Here is a 21,736-nt window from a genome sequence, read left to right as displayed (position 1 = left end):
AAATTTTTGAAGCTCAAAAAACTGCTGGACCAAAAAAAAAGTCATTTTTGTGTAATGATATCTTCGGAATCATATCTGCCAATCTGCGGCAATCAAAAGAGGATTATCAAGACTTAGATTTGATCAACTTACAAACAAATCAGTCGAGCGATTTACAAGTTATGCAACAAAAACCAAAAAAAAAAATGATTTTTCGTATAAATTGTAAACTACTCGACCGATCGACTTCGAAATTCAATCAGTTCCAGGTCTAGGTGAGCTCTTTCGATTGCCCACACATCTCCATCCCCCTTCCACACACACACATGGACTAACTTTTATTTTTTTTTTTAAATTTTAAGTTTTCATAGCGGGAAATTTAAAAATTATTAAAATAAATTTAATTACATCAATTAATCAATGGAAGTTTATTATTATGAATAATTAAAAAAAAAAAAAAATTGAACTATAGAGGCAACATAAGGAAAATGTATGACGAAGTAAAAAAAATGTGAGGGTTCGTAATAGCAATCACAGGTTTTTGAAGTAATGTAGTAAAGTGTGTAGCAGTAGACAAGTGGCCCTTGTGAAAATCAAGAGTCTATTATTATGACCATATGTTATTCGTCCTTCCGATTAGTATCGTGATGGTGGTCCCTCATGGTAGTTGGTTAGTAGTAGGTCTTAAAAAGATTAAAAAAAATATGTGTATATACATGTGAAAAGAGATAGATAGATAGAGTGTAGTGTGCAATGTGTAGTATGTAGTGTGTACACCTGTTTGGCTGGTGCGTGTGCAGAGGTGGACAGGGTGGCATTGGACAAACACATCAAACCTACGGGATGTGTGTCACTCTTCAAATAGGCACGCGTCCGAGGTAATCCGTTTGTGTTTATGTCATTTGTGTATATAACAACCAGATCAGATATATTTATATATGTATATATATGACAAGTACGTAAATACACATGTATGTGTGTATGTCCAAGTGGATGCAGGTATACATGTGTAAATATATTTATTTATATATTTATATATATGAAAAGTAAAAAGATAGATAGCGGGTATATGTCAAGTAAAGTCTACTTCTATGCTATACTACATAATATGAACATGTATATATGTATATATGTGCTGAGTTTAAACGATCGAAGTCTAGCGTATCAACGGCGCAGTCTCGATATCAAAATATCACTAGCTTGGTATGTATATAATGGGTCGATTTGACAACAGCGAAAGTGCTTGTTTTAAATTTCGAATCAGTTGGTTCGATGATAAATATTTTTATTATATAAGTTTATTAATTTTATTGATTAATAATTTTTATGGAAAATTTTAATTTGAAGAAATTATTTGTTTCACTGAAACGGAAGTAAATTTGTTTTTTTTTTTATGCTTTTACTTCAACTCGTAGTGCGAGTAATATTTTTCAGTGATTGAAAAAAAAAAAAAAAAGTTTTTAATGCTAACTCATGTCACCCAAATTTAAAAAGAATTTTCACGACTGCTAAAAATTTAATTTTTTTTTTTTTAACTATCAAAAGTAAAATATCCAAATTAATAAGGATAATAAAATAAATTTTTTTCGTAATACAAATTTTTATCTGGTTCTCCCCTACACTGTAAAAAATCAGGAGTAAATTCGGAGTGATTTGGATAAATAAATAAACAATGATCTGCTCCATATTCACTCCGAATTTAATCCGCGTTCACTCCGAAAATTTTTCCAGTGTATACAACAAGTACAACTGAAAAAATTGAGATAACAGTATCATTGAACAGTAGTGACTTTGAAGGAATCAAAGATTGTTAGAAATTGGCTTTATCTTGTCCTCTGAGACGTCTAGCTGTTTCCCCGACGAGAGATCCCTTAATAAAATTATCGTCATGTCGGGTTACGATCACCGCGGACAAATCGACGTTTCAATTTTGTTAATGCTCGTTTGGATCCCGCAGGGATCCCGCATAAGAGAGTTGAGTTGAGTTGAGTTGAGCTGGAGTGAGCTGCCCTTTTTGTCATGATGATAGAAAGTAAAGCTCTAGCAATCCTAAGGATGTAACCTTTCCCTTTTACCTTCTACATATCTATATATCTATATATCTATACATCTATACATCTATAAAATACACATATATGAATATAATATATACATTCTATAGATGATGTGTGTATTCAAATAACCTTAATATCCATACACATGCTAGTGTAGATGTGGTTGCTGATAGTGTCGTCTATCTCTCGAATTTCGACAATTGGGGTGTTACCGGCACGTGCTGTGTCCCCTATACTCATTGTATTATTTTTGCCACGCGACTAACCTGTCACACAGTTTACATTTACATTGTCTTCCGGATGGATGAGTAAGCATGCATTCCACTTGTATCTTGAGTTTAAACTCAAATCGACAATATCTTATCAATCTATTATATTGAGTACATAATAATACGAATAAAGTATACGTATTCTTTATTTGATTTAAATCTTATATTACTTCAAACATAAACAATTAATTTAATAGACACAATAGACTAAATTTTATTTACTTACTTATATTCAGAACATGTCAAAATTTTTTTTCAAAAGCTCTTGAAAATTTTTTCTATTTTCCAAAATAATTTTTATGGAAATTTATTAGCTTTTTAAAAATATGAAATCTTTCACACAATTAAAGAAATTTAATAAAAATTGAAATTTGAAAATATATACTCTTGTGATTAATAAAAAAAATTGAGGTGAACTTAAATTCAAAATACTTTTAAAATACAGCACTCATTTTTTTTTTTTTTTTTTTTTTTTTTTCAAAAACCTTAATTAGTTTTTGACAATTGTGAGTTTATTAAGTCGTGTTATGAAATTTAAATAATTTTAAAACTAATTATACATAAAATGTTAATGACTTGAGAAAATGATTTCCTTGAGTCAAGAGAAAAATTTCTTGAGCTAAAAATTCATTTGATTCCTAATTTTGTAAAATGTCATTTTTTTAATTCAATCAAATTTATTTTATATTCAGAAATTATTTTTTTTTCACCCCTTAACGGAGACTCGATTTTGCCCCATAAAATTAGTAATTAAAAACTTAGTATTTCCTTAAATACCCCGTTTTGCCCCCCTCCTTCCATATATATACATACAGGTGTAAATTTTCCATATTTCTTTCAAACAAAATAAAATTATATTTTGGCAAAAATGAAAAATAAATAAAACTATTATTTTTTATTATTTCCACTGTATCGAATTTCAAAAATTTATCAAAATTATTTAAAATAATTAGTATCAATTTACCATAACAGTTAATTAAGATTATATATTTGTAGTTAGAAAATTTCACTTATTAAATTACTTATAGAAATTTCCTGTTGTGAAGTTAAAATAAAGTTAATTGCGCATATTTTAATATTATATACAGTCATTATATCTATAATCGCGAAATATAGTGAACATTTACTTTATACTTTTTACCCTTTACTGAATGAATAAAATTAGAGTTCATGGTCATGACGATTATTACGATTTATTTGTACGTCATATATGTGCAAATATATGTGCAATAAGCAGTGCGGCGACGGAAGTACACTAACTAAACTACACGGGGAACAAATAGGAGTAAAGCCAGTAGTTGACGGCGAACAATTCACTGCGCGCATTGATTATAAGTCGTTGTACTTCTATGTAGACAAATATATATAATATGAGTATATACATTGTAATAATACTTGAGTACTCAATAATCTTAGGTTTTATAGGATATTTCATATAACTATGAGTGGAGGCAGTCGTTTCTGTTGCGTGAATATCTAATGATTTATGGGTCGTGTAGCACATAAATATATGAGGGTGATCATCATTGGAAACTCGATGGACTTTTGATCAATTGACGATGACTTAATCACCTAATTTTATTGGTGGTTGATATTTTAACAATTAAATGTATATTGAATGACGAAAATAAATTTTAATTTATTTATGGGAAGACAGTAATTTTTTAACTGATGTAAAAAATATTAATAGACATTATTTTTATTTCATATTTATATTTAAATGTGGATATAAAATAATTTATCAAATTATTTTTATCACCATTTTTAGAGTCAGAAGTTATATCTATTTTATTTGGTCACATTTTTAAATAAATTATCAAGTTATTAACAGACAGATATTTTTAAAATCATTAAATATATGTTTTCAGCAATTTATGTAGTAAATGCTGTAAATAAATTTAATTATTGAAAAAATATTATCAGCTGAGCAGATTTTAATATATATTAATTGAGTGTATGTAGGGAGAGACTGGAAAAAATTCGCGTATTTAATTTTAGTAAAATTTTTTGAGTTAAGTCGGTACTTAATTTTTCATATTTTTTTCGACCCTATTACTCTCAATTTAAATTGCAAATAATATTTCATCTTTTAATTAACACGTGAATCGACATATTTTTTGTTTCAATAAAAGTATTGAAAAAAAAATTTTTTTCACTTTTTTGAGGCCATCGCATTTTGCCCGAAACTGAAAAAAATAATTTTCTGACATCAACTCAAAATTAGTCTTATTTTTTTACCTCCCCTTATTTTCTCCTACTTTTCCCTGCATCCATTTAATTCACCTCAGTTGTAATATTTTAATTGAATCTACTAATTAGCTTAAATTACATACGTTTATTTTTGCACAGTAGCTCGCGGCAATTTTTATAATTAATTAGTCTTACTCTCAGAAGCGCGAATTCGTTTATTTTCGATTGAATACTGCTTTGAATCGATTCAAAAAATAAATAATCAAATATTTAATGACATTTTTTATTTAACTTTTTATCAAATTTTTTTACTTCATACGTTTTTCAAATAAAATTATCCGTCACCTCATGAACAAAACTATCATTTTTTAAAATAATTTTTAGAACTTATTATTTTTTTTTTTTTTTGTAAATTTAAATAGATTAGATCCAAACCACTTATACAAATAATTAATTTACTACTTAAATATCTCATTTAAATCAACGAGAGTTGAAATTCAGTAAAGCTTAAAAATATTCATTTCCGGAAATGAAAAGGAATTAAAGAACAAATCAAATTAACCAACTATACAGTTAGTAAGAATAGTGTAAAGCAATTTTTTTTTGTTATTATTGTGTAACGGAAGTAGATATAGCCGTAGTGAAAAGACACACCGTGACCCCTATTCATATATTTATACTTTTCCCTTAGATTTTTTTCTTACACATCAGAAAGAAAGCATTTCTTGGCGTAAGAAATTCTTACTTTCCCTTAGTGTATAAACTTATACATTTAATTATTTTCAAAAATTAAATTTCAAGATCAATATTTAAAATTCTCCTTTATAATGACCTGCGTCTATTACAGAAATTTATTAATAAAAAAAAAATATCTCGAGTGATAAAAATTTATCCAATAATTATTAGTCATGACAATAAATGAAAAAATATGAACATAAATCTGAAAATATGATTTCATAAGATTTATTGTGTTTTTTATATATATGTATATATTTTTTTTTTATTGATAATTTATTCATGGATATTTTTTATAGAGTGGCTGGTACATCTTTCTCAAGAGAAAAACGATGTATATATGTAGAATATGTAGATACATTTCTGTCTGTTGTGTATTTATGGGCATGTACAAGTGTATGTAGATGTGGGTGGGTGGGTGGGTGTTTTGTGTGGATGTATGTGCAGGTACATTTGTATGTACATATGTATATATAAACATAGATGAATGTATTGCTTGAGAGGATAGCGGGATAGCGTAAAAGGTACGTAGAGACACATGCAAGCAAGCTGAGTATGGCGGCCGACTATAGCGGATGGTGTACGATCGATGTGAGAGAGCGTCGGATCTGATTGGCGGGGCTGCGGGGGCGGAACGCAATGTGGCCAATCAGCGACGGTGGTCTCAATAGCGGCTACAAAATCACTGATTTTTTTCACATTCATTACTCGCGTTCTCTGCCTCTCATTCTCTTTAAATATCCTTGTTTAATGTTCATTGTTTTTTACAATCCCTTTTTCCGGACCAGGGAGCGCTGATTTTTATTCTGCATTATTCGCGGCGCTCAAAAATTATCATTTAATATTTCATCTTTCTCATATTTTATTTACATTCTTACGGGAAATTTGAAATTTTAAAATAGGATTATTTTATTTTAGAGCTCCTGCGATGAAACGGCTAAATATTATTTATAATACTAAATATATATATACATACATATATGTATATGAGAGAAAGAGATGAAAATAATAATAAAATATACATAGAGTAAGAAAGTTTGAAAATCGTAGATACATAAGTTGAGCAGTAGCGCGTGGCATTTGCGAATCGGAATATTACATTACGAAATTTCATAAATTCCCTTTAGCTGGGCTTTTAGGTACTTCTCGCGCTTCTAGCCGTGACTCGTGTTTTTCTCGTGAAATAGTAATGCGCTAGACTCCAATGTTATTTCGTCATCTTGAAGGCAACTTGGATCTGTTGGTTGCATTTTTTTATTTGTTTATCATTTTTTTTTATTTAAATTTTTTTAAAAAACTTGCTAGACTGTAAAAAAAAATTGGGAGTGATTACGAATTTTATTCAAATTTGGACTTACTCTGTCACTTGGAGTTTCGGAGTTTTTACAAAAAATCCTTTCACATACCGAGTAAGGAGGTTCGTTTTTTTAACTGAATTTCATTTAAATCCGCATCCACTCCAAATTGGAGTTTTGAAATTAAAATATGTTCTTCAACGGAGTAAATTTTACTCCAAGGAGAATAGATAATTATACGGTCATCCGCTCTGCATTCACTCTGAATATAATCCGCGTTCACTCCGAAAATTTTTTACAGTGTAATTTTATGATACTGGAGTTTACCAACGTCTAATAATTTTTGAATTCTTTTAAAATCAATAAATCATAATAAAAAAAAAAATCAAAAAATTGCACCTGTAGCTTTTTTATTTTTCTACATGTGCATATTTTTATTTTTATTTTTTTTTGTACTTGATTTGTTGAAAAAAAAATGAAAAAATAATTAATTGTCTGGTAATTTCAGTATCAGTGTAATTTTTTATTTTTGTCAGATCAAAAAAATTTCTTTCACTTGAATTTTTTAAAAATTACTAGCTTATACTTTTATTGAAATAAAGAATTAAAAAAAAATAATTTAATTACAAAATATTTTGTTGTTTTCTGGATATTATAAAATTGTTATCTGATAAGTTAAAGAATTGTTTGATGGTGTTACAAAAAATAGTATGACAGACAGTCGAAAATCCCGTGGCACACCAAGACTCGACAGGTGTTCAAACTTCTTTAAACGAATCTGATGAATAATATAAATGGGTTGACAGTGACGATAAAGAGAAGTTTCTTCGATTATAACAAAAGCGCGCGGAAGCATAGTCTGGGTCTTCATTTGATATTAACGTGGTAGCGATGAGAAAGGAGAGAAATAGAGAGACAGAGATAAAGATAGAGATAAAAATAAAGAATGAGAGAAAGTAGTACGATAGGTCATGTGTAAGTGAGAAAAAGGATAGACAAGATGACGAAGAAATAAAAAATAAAAAAAAGAGAGAAAGAGACAAGTGTAAAGTGCTGGGGACTTTGAACACGACTTCACACTTTGACTCGCACAACGCCGTAAATCTAGGTAATTATCAGTGAAAGTTTGCACTCGTCTCGCTTGCTGAAACTTATCCCGAGTCACTTATATTTCTTTTTTTAACTAATTCTCATGAGATTCTCAAGATGAGGTAAAAGAATGAAAACAAGTTTAAAAAAAATTTTTTCTACCTACAATTCTTTGAATATTTATAAATTTTAAATTAGCTGTCAATTGTTTGAAAAAATTTATTATCAAGTAATTGAGACCGTAACTTTTAATAATAAATTACTTTATATTGTTATTGATTTCTGTGTATGAGGCGGTACAATTATTAAATATTTATAAATATACCATAAATATGTCTGGTAAATTTTTTAACTTTCATTTCACAACTAATTGTGATACTGACGAAATTTATAAGAAATCAATAGATAATCGGCAAAGTTAAAAAAAAATTTTATTTATTTTTATTTTGTATATATTTTTATATTTATATTATATATCAGAGTACAATCAATCAGGGCCACAATAAAAAATATTTAGACATGAAATTTTTTTTTTTTTTTTTTTTTAATATGCAATCATCAGAAAATTTATCAAATTGGATGATATGAGAAAATCTAAATATTATTTTAAAGGGGGGGGGGGTAAGGTTCAAATTACCCCGACTTGTCTAAAATTATTAAGGTTGTATGTAACAATCTTTGATAAATGTTGACATTTTTTTGTTACAGAAAAAAAAATTTTCTGATCTGAAAAATGTTTTTTTTTTTTTTTTTTTCGATTCAAAATGCATAAAATTTCTTGGGGCAAATAAAAATTTTATTGAGCGAGTGAAAATTTTTTTGTACCGAGAAATATTTATTTTTTGTGTACAGATTTAATCAGCTATAAAAAATTTATAAATATAAATTATAAAATAAACTCGAATCAATATAATTTTTAATATCGAGTACGAGTATAGAATCCAATCAATGTTCACCCGACGGTTGGTTAATCGTTCACACGTATGTCACACAAATAAAGAAAAAAATGATGAAAAGGAAAAAAAGACAAAGTGAGTAAAGAGTTAAAATAAAATTGCTACCTCTATTGTGTGATGGACACATATAAATATATATGACATTACTTTCACTGTTTGTTTTTAAACATATCCACATAGTCATAAATGTATATATTTGTAAGATAGTTTTAAAAAAAAAATTTATAAAATAAACAATATTAAATTAAAAAAAGAAAAAGAATAGTATATTTATAAAAATATTGCTTTTCATGCAGTAGGTCAATTTTAATTAAATGATTTAAAACAGGTTTACGGTAATATAAAAGTGCAGTCAGACGTCGGGATAGCGGAATCAAATTAACAAATCCAATATAAATGTGATTCCTAAAGTAACTGGTTTAATTGGCAACACTGTCGCGACGTCGGTATGCCCTGATTCTGTCAATTTTTGCGATTACTACTTGCACTTTAAATTTACATGTATATATATATATATATATATATATATATATATATATATATACATTAAAATTTGAATTACGTTAATTATTCATAAGAGAACATTATAATACAGTAGACTTTGCCGACGAATAAAATCAATCTCATTATGTATTTTACATGGCTATGTCTCGACGATTTATTACAAATTTAATAGTAGTACATATCAAGCATTAAATTTGAATAATTAACACACAAAATATAAATATTTTGGTTATTTTTATACATGTTGAAAAAACATGATAACTGTTACCATCTTGCGATAGGGAATGATTATCATGCACACCGAAAAAAAATGATTTGTTGGCGCGAAAAATTTCTACTTGCCCTGAAAATTTTTTCCATTGTGAATTGAAAACGAAAATTTTCTTGGGATGAGGAAAAAATAGCGCCAAGAAATCCTTTTTTTTCTGTGTAAAGACGGAAATAGATTCTTCGTCAAAATGGGGGATGTTATTACTTTTTTTCAGCGCGTATATTTAAAAAATTGAAAAAATCAAATTCATATATTCTTATATTGTTGTTCTTTTCACTAAAAATAAATTAGTGAAATTCACTGTGAATTAGTTAATATACACCGGAAACAGGCTAAAAGTCTACCATTGATTGAATTAGTGCTCAGAAATAGTGGCTGTCTACTGATCGCAGTGAATTGGAGTAATTCATTTTTAGAAAACCGGTACTAAAAAAGAAATCATTATTGATAACGTAAAAATAATTGTGAATGATTGACCAATATTGAATAACACGATTCACTTGCATACTTTTATTTTCGCCCGCTATTGTAAAATTATCTCGCATCGATCAATGCAGTTGTTTACCAGCTGTCGTCTAGGTGTCATATTATCAAAAAAGCTATTTGTCAGTCATGATACGGTTTATATTTAACTATACCCCTATATATACCTTTTGATATTATTTCAGCGAAAATAAAAATTTTATCGGGACTTAAAAAAGTTTCTTGACGCAAAAAATTTTCTATCATTCCAAAATTTATTTTTTTGGACCCAGGAAATTTTTTCTTGCCCCAAGAAATTTTTTTTTCTGTGTACGAAATAGTTACGGACAAGTGATAGAAAAAATTTTAAATATTTTTATTTGATATAAATAATAAACTAATTAAAAAAAAAAAATTTATTTTTCAGAGTCGGATATTAGAAGACGCCTCGATAATGTGTAATTCTTGGTCACCGAGACACAATGTAAGTATTTATAAATATATATTTAATTAAATGAATGAAAAAAAAATATTTGAGTAATATTTCGAATAAAAAATAAATATTAAAAAAATAATTGAAACAGAACAAAGCAAAGAGTACTCGTAGCTCGTAACTTCCGTTTTATTTAAAATAAATTTTTATTTTATTTTTTGTATCCACGTCGACAAGTCCAACTAGAGGCGGTTTTTAATGCTTCCTGCGTGCAGCAGTATACAGTAGCCGAGTTTTCTGAGTGGATGAGAGGAAACCCGAGGGTTGGGGTAAAAGAAATGGCGAAGTAAAAGAGGAAATGTAAGAAATAAAAAAAGTTTGAATACATAGAAGAGAATGACAAGAGGAGCAAAAAGAAAAGATATGGTATAAAGTGGACTGCGAGTGCTGGTACACAAAATGTCTTTTCAGCCATAACGTTTATGTTTTATGAAACCCGCACGTAGTTACTGCAGTGGCCGACATAAACTGGCTAACTCGTGGTTACGATTATGGTCAGAAGCAAATTGATTATTTAGATATACGATGAGATGGCTTATGAGGATAGGCTATATCTTTTGTGTCATAAAAACAACTCAACTACATATTACTTGTGTCATTTACGTCCTTTATATACATCTATAATATATATACATACATATATATGCTTGGCTTTTCTCCAAACACATCTGCACGAAAAGTTCACTACACTATCCCTCTTTAAATTTAACCTAAAACATTGAGTACGTCCAATTAACTCTTATATCCTTAAATTTTTTATAACTTTGCAAACTTATAATTTTAGTTTATCGTTATTGTTTTTCAAAATAAATCCCATTACTAATTTCAAAAGGACATATTTTTAAATGGCCTTTTGGTTTTAAGAAATTCCCTAAAGCCAAAAGGAAGTATAGTTTTATCCATTGCCAAAAAAAAATTTGAATATATGTTTAATTATAGATTCTTGTAGCTCTGAAAATTTTATTTTACAAATTTTCAGCACCAGAATAAGTCTACAATATGATCTACAATTAAAAATAAAATTATACGCCATTTTGGTCTTAAACTTATTGGATAAAGCCAAAAAGACGTTCAAAAATATGTCCATTTGGGATTAGTGACCCGATAAATTTGTCTTGAGAATTTGTGGATTTTTTAAAAACTTACGCTGAGATTCAAAATTATCGTATTTTTATTAAAAATTATAATTACTTTATTTATTTGAATTTTCAAAAATGGGTATTATCTTTTTTTTACCAAAAAAACGTTAATTAAGCAAAATATCTAATAAGTTCTTCCGTTTTAATAAAATTTAAGTGTAATCGAATTTTTGAGAAACATGAAGTACCCAAATCTCAATAGAATGCCTTAAAAAATTTAAAACCAGCAAAAATAAATTTTTTATGAAAATTTTTTGAATCATTATAACTTGGTTATGGATTTGAGAGCGATCTGAATTTTTTACAGTAAAGCGGAGCAGTCCGAAAATTTAAAAACAAAAAAAAAATCCTTCTACCCCTAAAATAAATCTTTTATGAAATAAACCCGAAAAATTTCGTCAATTACAAATTTTTGACTCTAATCAAAAAAAAAAAACAAATACATTTGTATATAAGCTTTTATTAAAATTTTCTCTGCAGATAAATTATCGATTAGCTTATATTAGATATTTCTATTATCTAAATAAAGTAATCCAAAAGTTCAACAGCCCAATTACTCAAAAAGAAGAAAAAAAAACCTGAATCAGTCTGTGCATCTCATGAATACAATTATAGTTGATTATATTCAGGAAGAAATTAATAATTCGTAACAATTAGAATAAAAGCGGTTGTCTGAGAGTCTGATCTTTTTTTAAACATTTCTATTGAATTTATGCATGATATTCCGTTATCTAAAATATAACTCCATCGTGTTGGGTCGTCTGCGACAAAGATTAAATTTAGATTGATATTCGGAATTGTGTCAATCTCTTCCATTATATAAATATATACATGTACATATACATATACATATACCTTTATTTTATTCATTTTATCTTATTCTCTACTACATTATTTTTATCTTATTGTTTTTCTCCTTGTTTTTATCTTTATTATATCCTTTATATTAGCGCTTTATACTCTAGACACCTCATGCGAAGCCTCTACTCGTTTTCTTGTCACCTGTCACATTTTTTCTTTATATTATTTCATTATTTATTCACAAATCGGCCTGACAAGTGTTCATACACTACAACTTTCTTCCAACCCATAAGCTATAACTATAATTTTTTGACGTTTATTAAATATTTATAAATCAGCTATCAACAAACGCAACGAGATAAACTTTTATCAGATTTATTTTTACTGTCAATATTTTAAATATTAAATAAGTATTGATTTTATTTAAAATAATATTTATTTTAACTTCTTCTCACTGTAAAAAATCGGAAGTCAATCCGCAGTGAATATGAATTTTATTTAAATTCGCATTCACTTCGATCTGGAGTTTTAATACTTAAATAAATTAATGTTTAATAAAAGCAGCTGTTAATTATAAACATAATTATTTTATTAAATAATTCATTGAGATATTAATAATTAAACTTAAAATATTATATTTTTAATTTATAAAATGTTTTACACTGAGAAAAAAAAGTACTATTTTCGAAACAAGAATTTCTTGGTTCAAGAAATCCGTTCAAAATATTTATTTTATTATTATTAATTATCAATTTTCTGAAAAAGAGCATCAAATTTATTTTTGTTATTATATGAATTTGATATTATATTATAAGTAAACAAAAGAATAGCTTTACTTGAATTAAATAAAAATTATTTCCTTCAATTCTACAAATTCTTGAGACAAAATTATATATTCTTGAAAATTATCAAGAATATATGTTCTTGTATCAAGTAAATATTCTTAACAAAAGTATTTTTTTTTCTCAGTGTAGTAACTCACGTAATTATAATTTCATATATATGATACATAGTGAAAATATCAAATTATTGAGTAGTTATAGTGACATAGTTTTTATGAGAAAATTTTATATTTCGGTACAATATGAAATGTTATCTCGTGGTATGGTTGATGTAAGTCATGACAGTTTGTGACTCAGTGAAAATTTTATTATCAGCTGGTTATAATTTTTAAAAATAATTTCGCGTGAATATATGGAAAGGAGCTCGTAATTATCAGTGATATTAATATGAATATCAGAGACCTAAGCTCACTATGTATTAGTAAATTTTTTTTTTTAATCAATTATTGATTATAATTAAATGTCACTCTGAGGAAATTAAATAAAAAAAAAGTCATCCTCCGGATTCACTCCGTAAATTTTTTACAGTGAATTAGCCGTAAAAAAAAAGTAATTTTCAACGAGCTAATTGAGTAATAAAACAGTTGTAACAAATAGCGGTTAGTAATTCAATTGTAATTGGCTAATTTTTAACAATATACACTGGGGTAAATAGCAAGAGGAAATAAAATGTTAAAAAAAAATACATCAAGGAAAAATGACTCTATTAGCGTAACACGTGGGGAGAGATCAAGATGAAAGCTTTAAGGGTAAGAACTGATGAAACAAGCAATTGAGAAAAAGCAAAGGTAGCAACAAGTTTTCTCAACAACAAACCGTTAACTACAACTTCTAACAAGAGCTATTTGTATCCAACTAAAATAATATATTTTTCTCTACCTTTTCTTCACTACATTATTTTTCACATCAAGACGCTTATTTTCGACTACAATCTAACTTACGATTTTTCTTACACTTTAGATTTATCACGTCATTAACACTCGCTTATTTGTCTATTTATCTTTGTACAACTCACTAATTAAGTATGTAGTTAAAAATTATATCGAAACTTTTTAAATTTCAAATTAAAGAAGAGAGGGTCATGATGCACAGAAAAAAAATTTTTTAGAAATTAATTAACAGAAAATTTTTCAGTGTCCATTTAATTTAATAAAAAGTCTTATAATAATAATAATAAAAAATTGAAAAAAAATTTACAACAAAGTTTCACCGACCCTTACTGACAAATGTAACTGTATAGTTAATCCAGTTGAGTTATAAAAAGTAAAGAAACAAAAAGGGTAAAATGAGGGATAAAAGACAGGTGAAAGGGTATCGTCGGAAAAAAAAGAGAATGAAAAAAGAATTCATAAATAATCGAAGCCTCTTGGGTTCGCTAGTATTTTTTTCATGAAACATTGATTCGGTCTACACGGATATTACGGACTGTAATTTATATATTTGTCGATTTAAAGATTATATTTAATTTATTAAAAATTTATTTACTGCAAAAAATTTTCGGAGTGAATGCAGAATTAATCCGGAGTGAATTCGGAGCAGATTACTGTATTTACTTAATCCCAGAGTAAAATTGACTACGAAGGGAAGTTTATTTCAATATTAAAACTCCAAAATCCGAATGAATGTGGGCTGAAGTAAAATCCCAATTACTCTGAATTCACTCCCGATTTCTTACAGCGTAATCTTTTAATTAAAAATTTCTTGCGTGTCCGATAAAATATATGACGCGTTTCATACTATAATTGCACGTAAAAGCAATAAATATAAATATTTACAATATGCACGGTATTTAATGCGAAAGTATACCAGTAAGACGTATATGTCTCTAGTATTTAAACTGCATTTACTGTTTACATATTTCAAAAGATTTAAAACGCATATATGTGAAAAACAAATTTTTTTGACAGCTTCGATCTGGTGCACATACAACATTCATCAGTGTTGCTTATGTACACCTGCTATAGATTATATTTTATTAATAAGTGATTTTAAAATCGTAGAATGTAAATCACTGAAAACTAGTTACAATAATAGAGTTATTTTTTTTTTATGTCTCTAACTGTTGTATGTTTCTAATAAATATTATGCGAAGTATAAAGATTTATACTTATTGCACTTATGTATAATTAAATCGGTAAATAATTGATCGGATAACCTGGAAATTTTAACCTCAATTAAATATCAGCTTTCTGATGAGAGTTATATATATTTTGTATAAAATAATTTTTTATTCGAAGTATTGAAAAATTTTAAGTGTAAAAAATGTCACGTCGCTGATTTCCAAAGGGCGTATAATTTTTTTTCATTGTCTTTATTATGTACGTCTATTTTAAAGCTAAAAATTAAAAAGAAATTTTCTAAAGCCAAAAGAGCGCGTAATTTAAATTATACCTTTTGGCTTTCAAATTTCTTTTTTAATTTTAAGCTATGAGAAGTTTTCCCAATGATTAGTACACGGAGAAAAAATTATAGTAACTGTTCCTAGTACGTTTATGAAATATCATCCCATACCGTTATGGTAATGATTACTTGGGATTATGGGATATAGACCCATACTTTCTGGGAAAAGTTTCCATAAGTATGGGAACAATTCCTATCATTATGGTAACAGTTCCCATACTGCATATGAAAGAATCATGGTAATGATTACCATACTCATAGGAATAGTTCCCATAAGCAAATAGGAACCAATCCTATAACCACATTGTAACGGTTCCTAAAATATTATGGTATCCATTCCCATAATATTATGGTAACTATTCCCATAATATTATGGTAACGATTACTATAATATTATAGTAACCATTACCATAATTCCATAGGAACTATTCCGATACCACATGGGAATTATACCCATAATTATAGGAATGATTACCATAATATATATGGGTGCCGTTCCTATAATCAACATTTCAAAAAAACCGGTTACCATGCAGTATGGGAACCATTCCCATAATATATTGTAACTGTTACCATAATTTTCTCTCCGTGTAGTAAAAAAAAAAAAATATACGCCTTTTCGGCTTTAGGAAGCCCTAAAGTCAAAAGGACATATAAAAATGTCTTTTTGGAATTAATAACGCGATGTTGTAAGAATTTGAGAAAAAAATACCAATGAATATTTTTCAAAATTTTTTTAGGGTGACTTATTTGGCGGTTTGAATAGTGGACTACAAGATGGTCTACTATCTCGAGCAGAGGCTTTAGCTGCTGATTTAGGAAAGCACAATGCAGGCACGCCAATGCCACTTAAACATGATCCTGTGTCTGTATATCATCACGGGGCACACATGCCTAGTCCACACCCAAACAATCGGCCGCACCATCAGGTACAATCACACCTATTTGTGAGTCTAAATTCATCAAAATTTATTAATATTATAATTAATTTTAATAATTATCGTCAATAATATTTTTTAGTCATTTATCAACATTGCCGGGTTTACTTTAAAATTAATAAAAGCTAATTAAAATTTTAATTTGCTGACTATTTCGCATCAGAAAAAAAAATATCAAATTTTTTTCTCATGCATTAATTATTTAAACATGATTATTAATATAAATAAAAATTAATTTTGAAAATAATCGTACACTATTTAAAAAAAAAAATTGAAAAAATTTTATTTCCATTAAAATTTTTTATTCAAATTTTCCCGGTTTTTTTTTTAATTTTATAATTAAAGTAAATAAAATTCATAAGATGTAAATAGTAACCTCCCCAAATTTATCCACCAGTCTGACTTGTAAACAAGCTCATAGACGCGTTAACTGTGCATTAAATTTTCTCCACACGATATTACTACCCTAGTCCATTTTCGACCCTTGAAAGAGAGAAAGGCTCAGTAAAAGTTCGGTAGAACCCTCTCTTATTATATAATATAGGTACAAGCATATATATACATATATATGCAGAACTCTAATGCTGTAAAATATAATCCGTCGGGACAGATATAATTCAAGGGTTCCAGTCAATACCGTATATATATATTTATATATATTAAATGCATCTTTTCGCAGATGGCCAGAGAGTTGAGTGTCGCATAAAAGTCATTTTTTATTTAGAAACTCTGACGAATTAAATAAATATTACGAACGATACATGACTGCACGTTAGACATAATATTGTATGTGATACGGGTTACGAAAGGGATAGCCGGGGTAACGAGTTTTGATACTTGGATTCACAGAAGTATAGAGGGCCACGATGAAAGATCGACGACATACCATATGAAGAGAGGTGGTTGCGTGAAAAAAAGACAGCCAATACAACCCTACCGTGCGTTGTCACAATAATGATGAAATATTGCGTGGGTTCTCCCTTGTGTATCGCACATGAATTTTAGTTTCTCTTTTACTCTCACGTTTGCGCTCGTATGTGAAACCGCCACTTTGACCACTCGTGTTTTCTATCGCGGCGCCCACCCCAATCCAATTCGATTCGAATATAACTGTGCCATTTGGGCTGCTGTCGAAGCATATCCAAAAAATAGGGGTTCCACCAAATATTTCCGTGTTTATACTTTTTTTTTTCTGCCTCCTTTACAAGTTTTTACACTTTGTCGGCTATGAAATATTATTAGCAAATATAAACATAGATAAAATCGTCGGAACGCAATATATCAAGGCATTTTAATAAAATTTTTCAAACTTTGAGTAAATAGTTGAAAAAAAAAAACAATGTATTTTTAAATAAAAAAAAATCTTTATACTTAAAATTTTTTTTAGTTTGAATTTTATGAATTCATTACTTTTTTAAAAGCCGTCTTTTACTTTACTTTTCTTCAGCTACAGTAGTATTGTTAGAGTTTTTTTATACGCAAGTCCTTTATGATTAAAAATTTCAACTTTTTCATTGAATAATAATAAGAAAAACTTGTAAATTAATTATGAATAAATGAGTATAATTAAAAAAAAATTTAATTATTATTAAAAAAAAATTAAGTACTACCCGTATAAAAAAATCTGAAAAACGGTTGACCCTGCGGGAAAACCCCAAAAACTCGCTGTTTTCGAGCTCAAAGAGCTGAGTCTAGATTTTCTATAAAATTTCTTAGACGACGATCCCTGCCAAAATTAATTGATTTCTGTTATTAAGTCAATTTTATTTTTCTTTGAATTTCCAGAAGTTTAAAAATTGTTTAGAAAAAGTGTCATTGTACCGCGTTTTGAAGTTTAGAATCGTAAACACTTTTTCAACCTTTTTTTCAGTGATTTTTCTGAACACAGATGTAGTAAAAAATTTTTTTTCCTACACTGTGAAAAATTTCCAACAAATTTTACTATGGGCGTATTGTAACACCGGACCATAAGAAAACTGGTATGAAATTTCCAAGTGTCCCATAGTAAACGGTATGCGCAGACGACACGATTGGGACCTCTGCGCATACGTTTACTATGGGATACTTGTAAATTTTGTACCAGTTTTCTTATGGTCCAGGGTTACAATGCACCCATAGTAAAATTTAATGGGAATTTTTCAGTGTACGTTTTTGACATTAGTAAAATAAGTAATTATACTTTTTCCTAATTCAAAATATTATTAACATACAATTAAATCGATAAATTACTTGCTCGTAATTAATATTTGTTATATAAAAAAAAAAAAAAAAGAAAAATTGAGTCTCAATTATAAAAATTGAAGTAACAATTTGAATTGAAATTGTAACTAGATATTTTTTATTGAAATTAGAGAGCACCAGTGTCGAATTTCACCGGCCGGTAGGTTTTAAAAATATTAGAAAAGCTCATAAATAATTTGTAAGGGGTCGGGGGTATGAGTAAGTACTGACTACCTACGGTCACGGCACGTGCCGCACGTTCATGTTTAATTGTGTACAAGTGTACATGTTATATAATAACAATAACGCACTTACGTACACAACAAACTTATGTTCATGTCTATTTGAACTTCAAATGCAAGCCAGTGCAATACTTTTTTTTTAAAATTCCACTTCTGCTATCAAACTACTCTTGTATTATTATTTTTCTCAAAGAATATTCCCAGGAAATAATAATTCAAATTTTACTAAGTCTAATTACTTTGATCTAGATCTGTACGCAGATCCATATAAATTTTAGATCATAAATTTTTTTATTTATTTTTTAAACCAAAATTTTTAATTTTTTGAATCGGAGTTTGGGCAAATCAGTTGATTAAAAAAAAATAAGATTGGAAGTAATAAAAATGTAAGACATGAAAATTAAATATAAACCCTTTGCGATTGTTAAACACGTTAATATCTATTACTCTCCCCTTGGCATGAAATTTGGCGCGTGCCGTCGCTCGAAACGAGGGTCACATGGATTCAGAAGTAGAAAAGGCTAGTCAAGTTCACTAACTATAACATGTTTCTGGCCTTAGTACCCTATTAAATCCGATGGGAGTGATAATTAAATTACCATCAAATTCATCTTACATACAGAAACAATTTGTAAAAATTTTCCACGTCAAAGCACACATCATGTTATTTAATAATTAATAATACATTCAAATTCATGACTTTAATTAAATTCATTTAAAAATAAATGTCTTATTATTTTTACTTTTATTTCCAGTAGGAACATAAACATGGAAATTTTTTTTTTATTTTTATTGTTGATAATTTATGTGCCGTGGTGAATATGTCTATGTATATATTTTTTTTTTCGAATATGACGAATTGGAAAATCAAACGGAATAGGTTATAGAAGTCGAAAAGTTTTGTTGTGTAAGTTTAAAGACCTTATAAAAAATACACAACATATCTTTCAAAAGCGGAAAATTATATGAATAAGTATAGGAGTTAGTACTACTAGACACGTGTAAAGTAAAATTTTTTATGTATAAAATGTCGAACATAAATATCATTGATATAAATAAATAACTAAATAAGTAAATAAATTATAGAGCCGGGAAAATGGGGTCGCTAAACACAAAAGGTCATTTTTCCGTCTGGAATAGAATTGAAGTAGTAGTAAACGACAATTTAATTTTGAAAAAAATAGTACATTATGTGACAAGGAATGAAAGAATACGATTTCAGACCAGGGTGATCGGCTAATTACCCGCAGTCTGAAATCGTGTTTTATCCTGTGTCACACATATTTTTCAAAATTACCTGCATTGAATATCATTATTTGCTTCTTCGCGGCATCAGACTGAAATTCGCTCATTTAGACTTAAAGTTTTGATTCCGGTATCATAAAAAAATTTTTGAATACCCCATTTTGCCCAACTCTCCATTTTCTCTAACGATAAATTGTACAAAAGCTGAATCGAGGGTCTTAAGATTATTAAGATACATGACAACTAAAATCTTGGGCCCTCGATATCATTAAAATGTAATAAATTTATAACTAGCGCGAATTAAAAGTTGATCGCTCGATGCTTGCAGATGAGTCATCCTGGAATGGAGAGTCTGGATATGTTGGATCCAGCGAATTCAATGACAACGCTGACACCAATGTCTGAAGGTGGAGGAGGGGGTGGAGGTGGACCTGGCCATCACGGTGGTATCCATGGACCATCAGTATATGGTGGCATGAATGGCATGATGAGTCATCATCATCATGCGAACATCGGAGGCGGCGTTCCACACTCACATCATCCTGCAATGGCTGCAGCAGCAGCTGCGGCCGCGGCTGCAGGCCTTCATCCAGATGCCGACACAGATCCACGTGAACTCGAAGCGTTCGCTGAAAGATTCAAGCAGAGACGCATCAAGTTGGGTGTTACCCAAGCGGATGTAGGAAAAGCACTTGCTAATCTAAAATTACCTGGTGTCGGTGCGCTGTCACAATCGACGATATGTCGTTTCGAATCACTTACTCTATCACACAATAATATGATTGCACTGAAGCCAATTTTGCAAGCATGGTTAGAGGAAGCTGAGGCGCAGGCTAAAAATAAAAGACGTGATCCAGATGCGCCATCAGTATTACCAGCTGGTGAAAAAAAACGAAAGCGTACGAGTATTGCTGCACCTGAAAAACGTTCACTGGAAGCGTTTTTTGCTGTCCAGCCGCGACCATCTGGTGAAAAAATAGCCGCGATTGCTGAAAAACTCGATTTGAAAAAAAATGTCGTGAGAGTTTGGTTTTGTAATCAACGACAAAAACAGAAACGTATGAAATTCGCGGCTCAACATTGACCCGAGGGTGGTTTGTGACAACAAAACTGACTGTATCCGCCACCAGCACCTACGAATCTTGAGCCAAAACCCGAACCACTCGGTGAGTATCAAGGATGGCCGTAGATTTTTAATTAATAATAATAATAATGCTATCAATTAAATTGCTGGTGGATGTCAGACATTGTTGTTACAGTCGTGAAAAATAGTTTTAATAAATAAATAAAAATATAATAATTTATAAACTTTAAGAGACACTCAGAAGAAATAAAAATTTTAAGTGACAGAAAGACTCAAAAATTTTCGTGCGTGTAATCAATTTAATCTGAACACTTAATTTGTGAAAATTGATTATCATACAGAGGGTCGGAAAAGAAAGTGACTATTTTAAAGAGACAAAAATATATTTCATCGATATACATTACGCTGAGAGAGAGAAACTTTCAGCTTCCTCCCTCCAACAGTCTTATCTTAAATTTCTCACATTATTTTTTCTCTCTCTCTCTCTCTCACAATCCCGTTATATTTATTATTATTATTATTATTATT

The 21,736-nt window shown here is 28.9% G+C and overlaps 2 protein-coding genes across 2 annotated transcripts in view; one reads left to right on the top strand and one right to left on the bottom strand.

Annotated features, from left to right (window-relative positions):
• Positions 1 to 21,208, top strand: part of LOC103577479 (inhibitory POU protein) — a 29,336-nt gene extending 8,128 nt beyond the window's left edge. The window contains exons 2-4 of the mRNA XM_053738732.1: positions 10,232 to 10,288; positions 16,220 to 16,408; positions 20,453 to 21,208. Coding sequence (XP_053594707.1) covers positions 10,232 to 10,288; positions 16,220 to 16,408; positions 20,453 to 21,208 — 1,002 coding nt within the window. The remainder of the gene's footprint in view (positions 1 to 10,231; positions 10,289 to 16,219; positions 16,409 to 20,452) is intronic.
• LOC103577482 (axotactin) overlaps positions 1 to 21,736 on the bottom strand; it is a 95,013-nt gene that overhangs the window by 65,489 nt on the left and 7,788 nt on the right. The gene's annotated exons all lie outside the window — the stretch shown is intronic.

This window comes from Microplitis demolitor, chromosome 4 (assembly GCF_026212275.2).
Source record: "Microplitis demolitor isolate Queensland-Clemson2020A chromosome 4, iyMicDemo2.1a, whole genome shotgun sequence".
Lineage (NCBI taxonomy): Eukaryota > Metazoa > Arthropoda > Insecta > Hymenoptera > Braconidae > Microplitis > Microplitis demolitor.
This window is presented reverse-complemented; position numbering and strand designations above follow the sequence as displayed.